This window comes from Triturus cristatus, chromosome 4_1, assembly GCF_964204655.1.
Source record: "Triturus cristatus chromosome 4_1, aTriCri1.1, whole genome shotgun sequence".
In the NCBI taxonomy this organism is placed as follows: Eukaryota; Metazoa; Chordata; class Amphibia; order Caudata; family Salamandridae; genus Triturus; species Triturus cristatus.
This window is the reverse complement of record NC_140585.1, coordinates 499747706-499764022: the sequence shown is the minus strand read 5'-3', so window position 1 is coordinate 499764022 and position 16317 is coordinate 499747706. Positions and strand designations below refer to the sequence as shown.

The window sequence follows — 16317 nt, the reverse complement described above, 5'->3', positions numbered from 1 at the left end:
CCCAGGTCTAAATAGAAGGGCGTGAGTGGTGTTGATTGAGGGAGGCCAACTAGAGGTCTCATAAATGTATTTTGTGCGGCAGTAAGAGTTGATAAATCCTCAAAGCCCCAAGGCTCCGCACCATACAATACTGAAGAGCTAATTTTAGAATGATAAATCTTTAAGGCAGGGGCAATGGGCTTGGTCTGTGAAAGCCTGTGTTTTTTTTTAGGAGCGCCCCAGCTAGTTGGGCATGTTTGAGGACCAGCATCTCAATCTGGGGTTTCCAATTCAGTCAGAGAGATGTCAATACTGGCTTTGGTGACAGACACTCTTAAAGAGTATTGCTATTTTTCTTGTTATCGGAGAACGAGAGACGGGGAAGAATTAAGAAAGACATTTATATATACAAAATATATACAAAGGCAGATGCTAAGCAAAGGGAGAGAAATTGCAAATTAAATAGATGGAGAATCGAAAACTTTTAGACAGGTGAGAAAATAAAAACTAGTCAAGCAGCCCAGAAGCTAGTACTGAATCAATGAGAGCACATGCTTGCCAACTCCAGATCTGGGCATTATGCTTTCTTTTTTGTCAGGCTGCAGCTCTACTCAGTCGGATCCAAGGAGGCTCCTACGTCTCAACTTTCAAGGGAAAAAATTATTTTAGTCTGCACAATTTCAGAACATTTCACTTGGTAACAATTCACCATTTTTTGAGAAGTCTTCAGTCAAGTAATGCTAAGGATGCATACCTTGATACCTTTCTCTTTCAACAAACTAATTCCAGCAGCATCCCATTCGCAATCATCCGGAATTTTTTCAGTTTTGTTTGCAGATGGTGGAATTAGACTTGGTTTTAGACATCCATTGATGTTGCATACTAGAAGCTTCACATTGTTTACTGCATCTTCACCCAAATAACCATACCTAAAAAATATATTATTTCATCAAAGACTGCATTCATTTTTCTTTATATGCAAAATTGTAAAAAAGGTTTCTGATATCTAATAATCCGACTGAGGTTTTAACAATAAGAAGACAATCTAACCTCTATAAGAGACATGCAAAGGGTCAATAGTTAAAGTAGCGTCAGTTAATATAATATATAATATAACTTCATATTCTGCTGAACATAGGCTGAGAAAACATTCAGTCAATTACTGTTCCTAACTTCTATTATTTTCATGTGTTTATTGCACTATACTTATGCAAGAACATTAAATAGTGAAATCATGAAGTTCCTAAATACACTGTGAGGTATCCAAAGCACAACAACGAAAGCAGAAGAAAATTCAAGCAAAGCACTAAGAAAAATATACTTCCTTCAGGCACATTAGAGACCAGCGGCAGACATTATCAAAAAGTAGGTCATGATGTCTGTTAAAGACAACCATTTGGAATGCAATAAACAGGTCTCGCATTTACGTAAATAACAATGCCTTTTATTTATGTTTTGTTTTTTGAAAAAAAAGGGTATAGTCATTTACAATGCTTAAAGTTTAAACTCTCGCAAATGCGAGACCTATTGCATTCCAAACGCTTGTTTGGAAAAGAGCCCTATGCAGAGCTTTCACTTGAATGGCAGCCACGCCCCTTTAAGACGAGACTCGCCTAAAGAAAGATGCGGCCACCATTAAAATAAAAGCACTGTATGGGGCACTTTTAAAAATAAAAAGCATCTCTTTAGCAACATAGATTGTGCAGAAGTGCTGCGCTGTGCCTGGAGCATTTTTGAAAGATGTAATGAAACAGGGTGGGTTAGGAAGAGCCTGTCGTGTCTGCAAAAGCAGCTAGATTAAAGACATTAAAGAAAATAGTGTTGATAGACTGTAGCTATAACAGACTGTGTAACAAAAGTAAAAAGTTCAGTCCTCATGGAAGGTTACAAATGCACACAATGCTTACTAAGGCGGGTCTAACAAGCCTATTAACGAATCAGAAGCAACCATTTAGAAAGGACAGTAGAAATAGCCAATTGAAAAGATGGACGGAGCTTCAAGACTATACCCGAATACAGCATGTCTCGCAGAGCAGCACATGCGCTGCCCAGGCTGGACCTAAAAAAGACTGATCTGGAAGAGACTGACAACAACATAATTGCATATCTCTGTTAAAAGGCGATTAACACCCTGCAAGACAATCTGTTCATATCATGGAAGCAGCAGGCTTATCACTAATCCAGGATAATTCAAAAAGTGCCTTTTGTAATATTTTGATATCATTGAATGGAGTTTTAGAGTAACTCTGCTTACTTCCTCTAGAACATCTGCAGATCAAAATGGAAAAAGATTCACATCTTGTGAGTCGAAGGCAATGCTTTGTAGAGGACATAGGAGAATAGAACCCCCAGCCACTCCAGATGCTGTAGCAGGAACTCCCTGTTGGAAGAAATCGGGGGGCGGAGGGGGGGGGGGGGGGGGGAGTTGTCTTTACTACATTTGAATTTGTGTGGCGAGACATCCACCAGCAGAGTAAGAACAGTGAGTGAGTGAGACCGAGAGAGAGACAGAGAGAGTGTGTTTGTGTGTCAGTCAATCAATCAATAGGATCTGCCCATCCAAGCAAGAGTGGCCGCCGGCAAAGCTAAGCGTGGCATATCCTGCTCAAAGCAGACATCACAGGTTGGCAGCTGCACCTCCAACCATCAGACAGGCTTCCATCATCCACTGTCTGACAAGAATAACTGTCAGTGTGTGCTATGCAGGTCTCAATGTGCAGGTCCATGCTCTGCAGACTCTTGGTCTTACTGAAGTTTCAGGGCAGCAATCAGGGGTACCTCACACTCATGAAACATGCAGGAGCAAGCATGGGCGTCAGTCACAACCTCCTACACATTATAGTGTGCAGGATTCAGATTGTAGCGTTGGGAGCTCTTATCAAGAGCAACTACTACTCCATTTTAACCAAGACAAGCCCCTTCTGACACTGGTTTTTAAAGCGGTAAACAGCTGGTTTCAAACTACCCGTCTGATAGCCTATGACACATACCTAATAAAAACATAGGATCTACCAGCCTCAAACTTCTAGTCACACCTAAGCCACAATCACTCCATTTCAGGTACCCTCTGCAATGGAACTCCACACAAAGACATTCAGGTTTCCTCCTCACTACAAGAATTCAAACCTTCACTGATCAGTGACATTTCGTATCTTGAAAGAAAGGGGTGATTGTTCCTCTGCTGTTTTGTAAGTCAGTTTATCCCATGTAAATATGATTCACTAATTATATCTTATAGCCTTAGTTAAGCGTCTGTCTTTGACAACTGCACCGCATAATTGGCGAACTTAACCAAAACAGAGGTTATCTGTTCTAACCTTGTTAGACATCCCATTGTCACAGATAAATGTACCACCATTGCTGCTATGTAACATTTCTGATCAAAATGTTTCTTCAGCATCAATAAAAAGAAAAAAAAAGACATTTAATATTTTCACTGGAGAAGTGCCCCTATTCCACCTAATGTAGGGAAAGAGCTCCAGTTAAAGCAAGGACAATTATGGAACCCTTACCCCTGACCACCCATGCTTGTAAATCGGCTACAAACTAAAGAGGTTTGTGAAGTGGAAAAGCCATTAGACCAAAGTGGACAGAGTGCAGGGGTACGTCTACACTATGAAGACAGAAATACAGCCCAAAAAGTCCTCATGTAGTCTCTTGTCCGACGCCCACAGCAAGGACAAAGGTTCAGTTGGATGGAGTAATACACAGAGAAAGAACGTAAAGACATTCACGGGGAGGAAGACCTTGGTAAAGAGCAGTAAGGGAGGACTATATTATTGAGTACCTTTCGAGGGTATTTGTGTCCTGCCTTCACACTCCCTCATGGGAAGCCATCCAATTAAAAAAATAGACATTTCCATCAAAGGTGATACCCAAAATCTCATGATGGGCTGTCAAACAGAGCTGCTGATGTCAACCTGGGCTACAATGACACACACACATACAGAAATGTATCCATACTACGCTGTTGTGTGGATGGTGCACCCAGCTAAAACATTTTGCACTCTGGCACCTGCAATTCCACACTTCAATAGGTTAGCACTAGTAAATGTTCATGATTCTGATGGCACTCTTCTTTCCTTTTTCCATTGTTTAGACACATGGTGTGATTGACAGAGCATGGCCTACAACATTGCCCAACTCCGTGTGACTTATGTAGTTTTGATAGTGAAGACACGTTGCCATGTGGTAGACGCCACAGACCAACAAAGCGAGTGTTATCATGAGGCCCTCTTATAGTTTGAATGACTGTCACTCAAAGGACATTGAGATGAGCTGTACTAACTTCTTTAGAATGCACAGAACCTCCAAATGTGGTACTGGTCTTGGCTTCACCTCTGAGAGATACTTTTAGGAGGTTAGGGAGCTACAAGTAGCCCCTGAGCTACTCATAGGAGACGCCTGCTCTAGGAGCTGCATCTACTGATCCACAGTGGTTCTGCTTGAGGCCAATAATAGTGTAAAGCAAAGGCTTTTCACAAAAAAAACAAGGGTAACTCTTCATTCCAGTTTCTCCAAATCTTCAGAGGAGCTTTTCAAGAAAGAAGCACCCGAAGGTTGCGATGTCAAAGTCACAACTTTGTACACAAAATCTTGGACTAGACAGAAGTTGGGAGTGAGTGGCAGAAGGTGGACTAAGAAGAAAAGCAAAACGATTCCAGAGGGAGAATGTAGGAAGAGACTTCGATTCTATGTCCGGACCGGAGGCGAGGATTATGCTCATCTTTCTTCACTTTAATGATTAGCTGCACTTCAAAGTTAAACAAAAAACCACTGTTCCCATGAACCATAGGGAACAATAACACAGAACAATAGTGTCCATGGATAGATAGTCCGCCTTTAATGCACCAATCACAGGGCTCCTGGGAGTATGTAGTCCTCCGTCTCTATCCATTCCTCCTCTTTCTTTGCTGCGTGCAGCCAGATAAGTGCCTTGTTTCTCCTTTCCTCATAACTTGTGGATATTGGTGTTATCATATGCTTAGTGTGAATTTGTCTGATACGTTTATGCTATGCTGTTTTGCTTTTCTTAAACGTGCGCGCTTCGCCTATGTGCCGAAAGTTTCTGTTTCCTGTCAGCTTTTGCTGTGTTGCGCGTTTACACTAATGCGCTTTGTTTTTTCAGCTTCATTTTCACAGCTTCTTGAGTGTTGTTTAGCGAGGAAACCGCTACTCGTTTTTCCCACGCCCCGCCGTGAGAGCATTCGAGCACCCTAACGGCCGTTGGTTTCTGTGGTGCTTAGGCTCGCGGTGCTCCGCCCGCCGCCAGAGGGCGCCTGGTGCGCACCTTCCTCGAAGAACGTTTTTCGGCATTCTGCGCATTCTTCGCACATTCCTCAGCCGGAGACGTTTCGGCGAAGAGCCTTGCCTGTCTCTGACACAGTTTGTGGTCTGTTCCTGCCGTGAGGCAGTACTATGGGTTTCTCACGCCCCCGTGAACGCTCGCATAACGCAAGTCGGTACCTGCCATTAGGCAGTGCTTTTTTCTGCGTTTTTTTCCTAATCGCCTGGGGGTCTGTACTGTTTAGGCCAGCACGCACGCTCCAGAAGGGAGTCGGTATTGGGACTTTGTTCTTCATAGGCAGGTTGCCCTTTGTTTTTTCACTGCACCAGGGCTGTTGGTTCCATGGGTTTTATACCCTTCTTGCAAGCTAGCACTGCCCGCACTTGAGTTAGGCTGACACTCAGCCCCCCTTGATATAGAGGTTACCCTCTTCTGTACCCACTCACCTGCTCGACGCCCCTTTCCTGTCCATATGGAAGCGTACGACGATGAGGCCTATCAGCAGGATGATCAGTGGGAGGAGGACCCCCTCACTGCCCTTCAGTGGGATGAGGACTTCTACGACGCTGTGGACGATTCGATCCACAAGGCGGTGGAACAAGCCATGGGGCCCTTGGAAGATCGCCTGTCTCGCAGAATAGAGCAGGCTTGTGTGAAATTAGCCAAGGCAGTGCAGACCCTTCCCTGCCCAGTAACGGCAGAACCCCCGCCGACTCTCAACCTTCGCCCTCTAAACGTCCTAGGGATTCTGGGTGGTCATGGATGCTTTTGCCCGCCTTAAGCAGGCGTTCTTAGCGAGCAGTCCCACACCGGTGACACCCGCACCATCAGGGGATGCAGCGGCTGATGCAGATGACGAAGCAGGCCCATCCCGTCCCTGGTGTCCCTCCCATCCAGACCAGGCCCCCAAGGCGCAAAATCTTTGCGCTGATATGCTCGACACCGACGATGTCCTACAACCCCGTTCCTCGGACTGGGCCCCCTCAGAGAAAGTTGCCCAATACGTCGCCTGCAGAATCCGCCGGCCGTTAGAGGCCACAGCCAGAAGGTCTCAGGGCGGAATGCCCCCAGCCTTCGCTGGAGGGGAAGGTGGCTGCTACCCCAGAGATAGATCCCCGCAAGGCGACGTTCCAGCAAAAGTTTGTCAAGGACCCCAAGAGGGGTATTGACAGGTCCTGGAGTGCTTGTCAGGACAAGCTCCTTGACATCCTTGGGCCTGCCACAAAGATTCTCGATATGGCTGAGGAAGCCAAACTGTCAGGCTCCCTGATTTCACCCCACACCCTCTCTGCTTGGGACCAGCGCGTGGTGGTGTTCCTAGGGAACACCAACTGTGCGCTCTCCACGGAGAGACGCCGGAGCTTACTCATCAAGGTGGACCCTAAGCTCGGAGACTTGGCAAATTCCGAGGCGGGCTCCGTAGCCCAAGGCGGTCTTTTTGGAGAGCCCTTTATCAAAGAACTGGGCAAATTTTGTTAATACCTTTACCTCTGTATACAGGTCCCAGACTGCCATCAGAAAGGTTTTCTGCCCCCGTGTTTTTCGGGGGGGCCGGACGAGGCAGGGGCCGCTCGTCCGGCCGTCCGAATCAGGGCAGAAGGCAAGGCTCTGGTAACGGCAACTACCAAGACCAAGCCAGATTCAGCAACTTCTACCCGACCAGAGGTCGCCGAGGGAAAAACAGAGGCGGTCGGGGCAGTGGATCCTCCAACTCCGACTCAAGAGGATGTGGTCCGTCGGCTTAAACTGCCGACTTTGGTGCAGGAAACCAGGGTTCGAGTCTTGAGGTCGCGTCCACATCCTGTGATTCTGGGCAAATCACTTAATCTCCCCGTGCCTGAATATGTAATGTAATACGGTGCTCATGTACAGTGCTCCAATACCTTCGGGTCGAGTTCGCGCTACATAAAAGATGCAAAAAAAAAACAACAACAAAAAAACTCTTCCGGTTAGTGTTCTCCGTTCTTCCCTTCTAAAGGTGGGTGGCTGTCTGGCGCATTTTTTCCAGGCCTGGACTTCGGTCACAGGGGACACCTGGGTGCTTCAAACGGTCCGAGGGTTTCACATAGAGTTCCACGGGGAGCCTTCGCAACCGGTTCCCCCGCACCTTCTCTCTTTCTTGGCCACCAACATGGTGGTGTTGGTCGATCAGAAGGTCTCCGCCTTATTAGGCAAGCAGGCGATCGTGGAGACGCTTCGGCACCCCAGAGGTTTCGTCAGCAAGATTTTCTTGGTCGACAAGGCCGATGGGACGCAGCGTCCAGTCATCAATCTGCGGGAGTTTAATGGGTGGCTGGTGTACCACCACTTCAAGATGGAGGGAATCCATCTCTTGCGCGATCTCTTCTGGCCCAACGATTGGATGGCGCGCCTGGACCTCAAGGACGCTTATCTTGTGATTCCGATTTTTCCTCCTCACAGGAGAAATATCGCTCCATGTGCCAAAAGCGGAAGCAGTCAGTTGTTAAAAATATCGGCAGGCCTGGTGATGGCTGTTTATAGTCCGATAACGCAGTGTGGGCTTGAATAGCAGTAGCTGTACCGCGTGAGCTTTCACAGTGCCGGTTGTCCAGATGAGCGATCCTCTCTCTGTCTGGTACGATGGCCTGACAGAGAGCTTTTCGCACACGGAGCGATATTTCTCGCTCACCGTGCCCCACGTATCCTTTACCGCAGTGCTTATCATCCTGCCGAGTACTTGGCCGGCTGCTCCTACTCTCCTGCCTGCCTTCCACTACCCTCACATGGGCACCTGGCCGGGTCCCCAGCGAGTTCTCTTTTTTCACTACTTTCACGGTGCCACTTCTTCTAACACCTGGAATTACAGGCCCTCCTTCAGGTGTCCCATTATTGCTAGGTCCTGAAGAGACCCAATATCCAAATTGGGTCGAAACGCTGTCGACAGTTCACAAAGGCAGACCATAACACAGTACTTATGATTGAATGAGTGCTGTGGACCACAGTGTTATATCTTTCATGGTCGCTGAAATGTTCCAAAAAATTGAAACCTTGTACATGTCCCCTCAATTTCACTCTTTTGTTCAGGTTCAACTGTTTTTTTTCACTGGGACACCATACACTATTGTCTAATGTTTAGCTGTTGTACAGAATATTTTTCAACTTCTAACCTTTCGTATGCATTGTTTTACTTCCTTATTGCTTATATAAACCATTCCAAAAAATTTACTGCATTTTTGATGTGTATAGCCAGTTTCCTTTCTGACATTACCTCAACCCTGTGTATTGCCATTGTGCATTACTCTATCAGAATATTGTATATCACTCCACAGGAGCCATTGTTCCCACATATTGAGGAAAGACATCTGGACAGTCAAGAGTTAAAGTCAATTACCTGGCTAGGAATTCCTCAGGGTACACAATGTTTTGTTTTGGGGTTATACAATATACTGAGGTGTCGATTTCTGTCGCTGTGCTATCCTGCCCAAGCAAGTATAAACTAGTGAAGATTTAGGACAGCAAATCTCTTCTGCACACGCCAGATGTTCTGCAACAAGTCTCCCTTCAATATGGCATTTCTATGCTCCATTTAATTTCAACATATTTAACAACCTATTTGAACATATTGGAATAAGAGTCCCGAGACGGCAGGATGCTTTTCAGATGCCCTGAAAGGACTTGGAATATCGAAAGGTAATGTAGGCAAGCGACTCAGAATTGCTCTTCCAACTAATAATTGTTCTTTTTTCTTTGATTGCAAAGCCTTAGAATCGCTGTTCGTTTGCAGTTTCAACTCCCTTACAAATCCGTTGGCTACTGACATGTTCTGCAACATTCATAATTTCATAACAAGACACAAATATGCAACTTTAAGTCTGCATATATGCCACGGATTTAAATCTACTGAATAAATTACATTCCTTATCACAAACTGTTGAAAATATCTGAAGTGTATTATAAGAGGCTCTAGCTTATTTCGGCATAATTATATTTTTTTAGAAACGTATGTCATGAAACAATTGCTGTTTGTCCCAATGAAGGCTCAGCGAATGAAGTTATAGATTTGAAATATCAATAGATCGGAGGCTCAAATATTGACCATCTTTGCAAGTTTTAGCATGAATATGGATTCAGAAGCGATCAATGCAACCCTGGGACAAACTGCCAACTGTTTTGAGCTTTACTAGTTGGCATAAACTTTAGCTCAGAAAACCAACTCTACTCTGTGCACAATGTTGCTTTCGCTTGTAGAACGTTTTGTCACATGCTTATGTATTGTCTACAATGAAAACAAAGGTTGCAGTTATAAAAGTACAAATCTAGAAATCTGCATTCCCGAAACATTATTATTTCACAAGTATGGATGGCCACAGGTCCTAGCTCTGCAGGTAGCTACCAAAGATTGATTCATAAAATAACCTGGTCTGATAACATAACAAAAGTCTTATTGCCAAGAAATACCCTTACTTCAGCACTCTTTGTTCAGCAATGGGCCAGTCAATGTCAACATCAATATCTACGCTGTACTCCGGTTCCATTTCATAATAAGACAATTTGCCATCCTATAAATGTATTAAAACAAAAATGAAAGTGTTACCCAAACACGTTGGTTCCAAAAGTGCATCGATATTTTTGTAAACAAATCAACTTGCAATAATAAGTCAGGGGAACAGGTATATACAATTGGATACAATATTACTACCAATAGGAACATGAATCTATTCAGATATTTGACAATTGTTTAACCTCAAGGAACTAGCAGACATAATAAACTGAGTGGTACCCTAGGGTACTTACTAAATCTTACTTTAAAGAGAAATTCAGTACCAATAATTCCTAAGGTAAACCTTGCCATTATTAAAAGCAATTACCTGTAAAGTATAATATCAAAGTTCATTACTTGTGTTTTACCAAATAGGTTACCTTAAGTGACATCTTTTAGTAGGTTTGTCTTCAAAATTCTCAGACTTAGAGGAAAGACGTGTTTGAACAATTACACATTTTACTATTTGGTGTTCACAAGTATTACAGCTTTTGGAAGTTTAAACCCGGTATTAGTTACTGTGACCCTTCAGCACTTTCTTCTAGTGGGCATATTTATGATCATTATGCAGAAGTCTAGAAATCCTTTTTAATTGGCAAATTGATAAATACCTGAATTCACTTAAACATTAGAATAACATGGCATTTCTATTACATATCACAGTTTTTTTTATAACCATGAGGATGACCAATAGAATCATTAGTATAGCAAATAAAACTTTATTTCGACAATTGTCATGAAAGAAAATAAACAAGTGCAAAATACACTATAAAAATGGGATTCTACTAAATAGTTCAATTGCATTCTAGCATGAGAGCCACATCATCGCAGCATACAAGAATGAAATATTTAAGCAACACTAGAGCGAATATCAACTTCTCTTCCCCAATAATGGTTTCCTTGCTTGCTGTTACATACAAGCTTTTTGATCCAGACTGCTTATAAAATGTAAATACCCAAGTATCTTACCATGTGTACCACTGTTTGTAACAAAAGGAATAAAAGAGGAAGATAATTTTATCTCCTCAAACAAATCAAAGCAATATTCACATATAAATTGAAGAATACAACTGATGAATACTCATGAGGCGATTGTATTCAAATAAAATGCAGTGTAGCAATTAATTTGAACAAGAATGCTTAAAAATGTGTCCCAGCAGGTCATTATGCCAATAAACAGATACACATCAATCTAGGATTTAAAAGGTGAAAACACACCATTGGTTAGTTTTGGGTCTGATCTATAAATATGGAGAGCAGTACAAATGCTTTGAGACCCCACCTGCGTGCAAAGTGGTTTGATCCCTTCCGCGCAGGGGTCAGCATAACCCAGGCAGACAAACAAGACCTAGCTAATAGATTCAACAGAGGTCTTACAAGTAGAGCATAGAACATAGCCGTTTGGGACCCATTTTTTAGAGAAGGTTTTCAAGGGAGGCGTGCCAACCTTGAACTGAAAATATAGTTTCCTATTCAGAGGGACAGTCATAGCATCCCAATATGGTTTCAAAAAGCTACTACACTTAAAATCAAAAAATGTCCCCGACAGGGAGGATCAAACAGTCAATTTTACCTTGCTTTGTCTAACCCACAGCCAATAGTATTTCTTCAATGTCACTGCTGTTGAGACCAGCTTGGGTAATGGATTTTCCCAAAAGGTTCCCAGGCCGATGGCTATTAGTAGCTTTTTAATTTGTTGGAGCCACTCTATTTTATTGAATTCATCAGCCTCCATAACGTCTTTTAGGGACCATGGCATACTAGGCTAATTCTGGTTGAGACCATAACCTTCTCCAAAACAACAATGGGCGGAGTCTGGCTTTATCAGCGAATGTATTCCTACCTATGTCAAGCATCAGGGATTTTAATGAGGTGCTAACTGGAAGACGAGCTAAGCTTCTCAGAAACCTATTCTCAGATCTTGTTAGGGGATTATATTAGAGAATCCCGACGATTCCAAACCATATAGAATTGAACCCACTGCTTTGGAATCAAACCTGTGGTGTTGGAGAGATAGGTTTGCTGAAAGAGCTACAATGCTCATTCAATATAGCAACAGCAATCTGTTGATGTTTAAGAGTCATTAAATCCAACTGTGGTGTCCATGCAAGGGTATAAGATTAAAGTAACACCCACATAGGTGAAACCATCTACACTCTCTAGAGGGGCACCCCTCACCTCTAGACTTCCCTAAAATACTTGTGATTCTTAAGGGTCATAAACTTTGTCTTTGCAGAATTGATCCTCAGTCCTTGTCCTTCACAAAATGTTTCTAAGTATAATAATAACACCTGCTGTAGCCCACTGGGAGTCTTGGAGATCAATAGTGTTGTCAGCAAATCGAATAGGTGTTTTTATACCAGCCAGGGTGGAAGCGTCAGTAGGAAAGCAAGAGAAAAAGTGGACAATGTTGTTGAGAAATAAGGAAATCCGAGTGGGAGCAAAAATGCAGCCTTGGCAAACAGCTTAATTAATGCGGAACAGTTCAGTTAGTTTGCTTTAGCTGCCCCGTCTAACAGGTGCGTAGTTGCAATTGTGTATGCAAATTAATCCAGTATGGAGGTCCAAAGGCACACCCTTGCCTTTAAGCACCTGCCATCACTTCTTGTGCGGGCTAGGTCGAAGGTCGATTTGAGATCGACAAAGGCAACGTACATGAGGTCCCTGCCATTCTCCACAGTCCTTCAATATACAAGTAGGAACTGAAAAAACTGATCCGTTGGACTTGTTTTCTTTCAGAATCCAGCTTGAAAATGTGATTGAACATCATTAATCAGTGATCCACTCCTGCATTTTGCCCAGGAAAAGACGAGCAAAAGTTTTGGGACACAGTCAATCAGACTTATTGGCCTATAGCTGGATGGCAACTATTTGTCTCCTTTTTTGTATTCAGGAATAACTTTGGCTTCCTTCCAGGAGTCCGGTATGGGGGCTCCACAGACAATGGCATTTGCCAGAATGAGAATATAACTTGACCAATTAGCCCAATCCTGTAAAAATGTATCTGCTGTTATATAGTCTGGTCCTGGCGCTCTAGCAATTGCATCCAAGGCGAAAGAAACCTCGACTAGCTCAAATGTGATCGCTGACAAAACAGGAAAATTATCTAAGCAACAAGTACTTAACTCGTCATCCGTTTTAGGGAAAGAGTGACTTGAAGAGTAAAGATCTGTAAAATGGTAGGCCCAAACAGAAGGGGCAATAGAATTGTCGGGAGTTGGCGCATGGCCATCCCTTCCCCATTTAACTAGGGCCCAGAATCTAATGGAGCCTTCGGTGAAAAAAGCCAATTTCAAGTCCTGCCACCCCCTGTCATCCCATTCCCTTTTTGCTCGTGTCTGTGCCAATTTGTAAAACTTACTTGCCAGATGGATCGAGGGAATGTCCTTTGATCTAGGTGCCATGCTCAGAAGGATTCTACAGTAAGACACAGCGGATTATGGTCACTCTCAATCCTGCTCGTTACAATCCTATCCTTAAAGAGTGATCACAAATGTACATCAATTAAAATATAGTCTATACGACTGGAATGAGACAAGTTAATAAATGTACGATACCCACTTTTATCCGATTTAGATCTACCATTCGCTGATCCTAGAGCAAATTTCAGTGAGTGCCTTTAGCTGCAGGCCGGCCTCAGTCCATCTTCGCATGTGGTAGAAAGCACATGAAAATCACCAGCAACCATGACCTTGTGAATTGAGCTGCCATTGGTAGAAGTAAAGGAAATTATAGGTCCTGATGATGTAGAATCTTCAAGTTGCACACTGGGCCCAGCTAGTACAAGATCATCATACAGGGAATTAAGGACATTTAGAGGATGGTCATTCATATTGTGCTCACAATTATCCAAGTGTAGAGACCCATCTGGAATAGAATGGTCTTTGGAAAACAACGATAGTCAGGGGGATGAGTAGAATGAATGCTCCAGTCATAAAAATAGTTATGCTAATATCGCCTATATTTGAAACTTATGTTGGTCTTAAACAGGAAGAGGTCGTCAAATCAACTGCCACTACTAGATTATCAACTAGCACTTTATTTTTGAGAATTCGGTCAATATTATCAAAATTGGTATCAGTTTGCGGGTGCCTTATAGCTCCTAAAATATCCTACCTTATAAGTGAGGGACAGCCTCTCACTTGGCAGATCCAGTGTATAGATGTAATTATTAGCACATCCTCCCCTTCCTTATTCGTAGGTTGCCTAAGTTTGGGGACATTTGCCCGGAATATTGAGTAACTATGATTAGGAGCTAGCATACCCGAATGAGGGTTAGATTTTTTTGCAGGTGCTAAGAAGCTAAGAAGTTCTTATTGAAGCCAAACTCCTCACTATAATCTTGCACAGAATGCCCAAGTCGTGTAGTTCGCACTGATTAAACACAGTTATTGGTTCCCTGTCCCCCAGTCCCTCCAGGTATCTCCAGAGATTCAATCACATGAGTAGACTTGTTGATTGTATTCTTCGGGGCTCAAGGGGCCTTGATTCTCTACTTAAAAATTGCTTATCCTGTGTGTGAAACTCATACCTTTATCTGTAATATTTTTGCTCATGTTTAATTGGTTCAGCAAAATAAAAAAGTCGTGATGACATGGTTTTGAGGCCCCCCACCTAATTTCTAAGTTTTCGCATTTTGCGGAGATAAATCTATACCACCCAAAGGGATTGGCAGTGGAATTCTTACTGGATCAGGCCCTTCAGATGCCACAGGCAATGGAGGAGCCTGTCTCAGCTAGACAAGAGGGAGAAAGAAGTTAGTACAAGGGACACAGTATGACTGAATAACCAATTGTAGCGTGGTCAAAACACGTTTTAGGTCTGGGTTAGGTAAATCTGGAGGTAGAGATGTATCACAGCTTTGTTTCTGGCCTGGTCTTTAGAATAACTATATATTGAGTGGGCATCTTTCTTACACTTGGGTGGTGTCCCAGCTGTCACTTTAGAAACCCAAGTGTTTTTTTTCTTGGGGATAACTCCAAAGTTTCATGGACCTCAGCAACATCTTTACTTTTTAGATTTTCCCTAGGTTCCACTTGGGATGATGAGTCTAAGCTGATGAGTGACTCAACCTCCTCAAATAAGAAGTCAGTTTCTTTGAGTGTACAATTATCAGGCTTAGTGGAACTCTTCAGGTGTTCGGCAGTGCTCTTCAGTTTGCCCATATTTGAATTAGTGTGCATAAATAATCCCCTTCGGGAGACACAATATCTCAGTTTTCTTCTAAAGTTTAAACACAAGGGGACAGTAGTTTGACAATGCAGTATGATTAGTTAGTGACCATGAGGGGAGTAGTATAATGTGATAATCAAAGTGAAATAAAATACCCACTCGTTTAAGTCAAGGTAGAGTAGGAAGACACAAAAGTAAATAACTTAAGAAAGTAAAGAGCCAGACTTTTTTAGGCAGTCCTGTAAATTGTGTGTTGCATTAATCCCTTTAGTAATCTGGGACCAGATAATCCAACCAAGAGGTTGCGCCCAGCCTCCTCTGGGCTCTACCAGGCAGGGACTTGCACATCTATGTCCCAGGAGCGGCCCGCCCAGCAGGACTGCAACGCGCTCAAGTAGTGCTAACTACCAACATTTGAGGCTGCAATCTGTGGCAGCTCCCCTTCAGCTGAGGCAATGTCCAGGAAATGCCAATAGATCCCGTGGCAGCCAGGAGCAGGCAGTAGAAAGTATCCCAACAGCAGGTTTGTGGCAAAGTAATGGTCAGCGCACATATTAGTGCAGCATGTTTATGAAGAGTAAAGCAACAGTTTCCGGTGTTATGAAGAGTAAAGCAACAGTTTCCGATGTTATGAAAGTAAATCAGGACACAGATAAAGCAAACTACCAAGCAAGGTAAATGGGTAAACAATGTTCACCACTTTCACAATCAATGGTCTTTTCTTATTAAAATATATTGCTACAATCTTGGATGGTGTGGCTGTTACAAATAGTGTAACACTGCTGCATTCACAAATTTAGATGACATTCTTCTAGGGTTATGAATTATATAAATAATATGAACATTTGGTACATTGCTCTTGCTGTTCACTAGCTACACAAATAGCAAGCTCTAATAAAAGGAGAACTGCTGTTTTTATGTGTGAAAGCAGTGCATAGCTGTTCTGTCAGGTCGCTGTGACTCCTGCCTCTTTTCAATCTCCTATGTCTGTATATTAAACATAGGGAATACAAAACTGGAATGGGTTTGTTCTGCTTGGTTCTGCCCTAAGTGACCCAACAGCATGCAATATTAGATATTCAGATTATTGTGTGGTCAACCTCACCTGCTAGTCAGGTGTGTGCCCTGAGGACTAGGCCTGTTGTTTTGACTCTGAGATCCAGAAACTGGTTCCAAGACCTGGAGGAGCGCACCATGCATGCCTTTTAGTTGATATGTGACTACTCGCCATGTCCTGGGTTATCGATGGTAAGAGGTGGCCACAACCTACCATTTGTTCCTTATAATTTAGGCACTGAACAGACCTCTTAATAGGATTCAGAAGGAGTGTGATGCCTCCTGGCCCCACTCCTGTAAAGTTCAGCATGAATGAGACACC

General features: G+C 43.2%; 1 protein-coding gene across 1 annotated transcript in view; it reads right to left on the bottom strand.

Moving 5' to 3' along the window:
• CMAS (cytidine monophosphate N-acetylneuraminic acid synthetase) overlaps positions 1-16317 on the bottom strand; it is a 193422-nt gene that overhangs the window by 33801 nt on the left and 143304 nt on the right. Inside the window, exons 6-7 of the mRNA XM_085652733.1 lie at positions 9692-9786; positions 734-908 (exon numbers count right to left, since the gene is read on the bottom strand). Coding sequence (XP_085508859.1) covers positions 734-908; positions 9692-9786 — 270 coding nt within the window. The remainder of the gene's footprint in view (positions 1-733; positions 909-9691; positions 9787-16317) is intronic.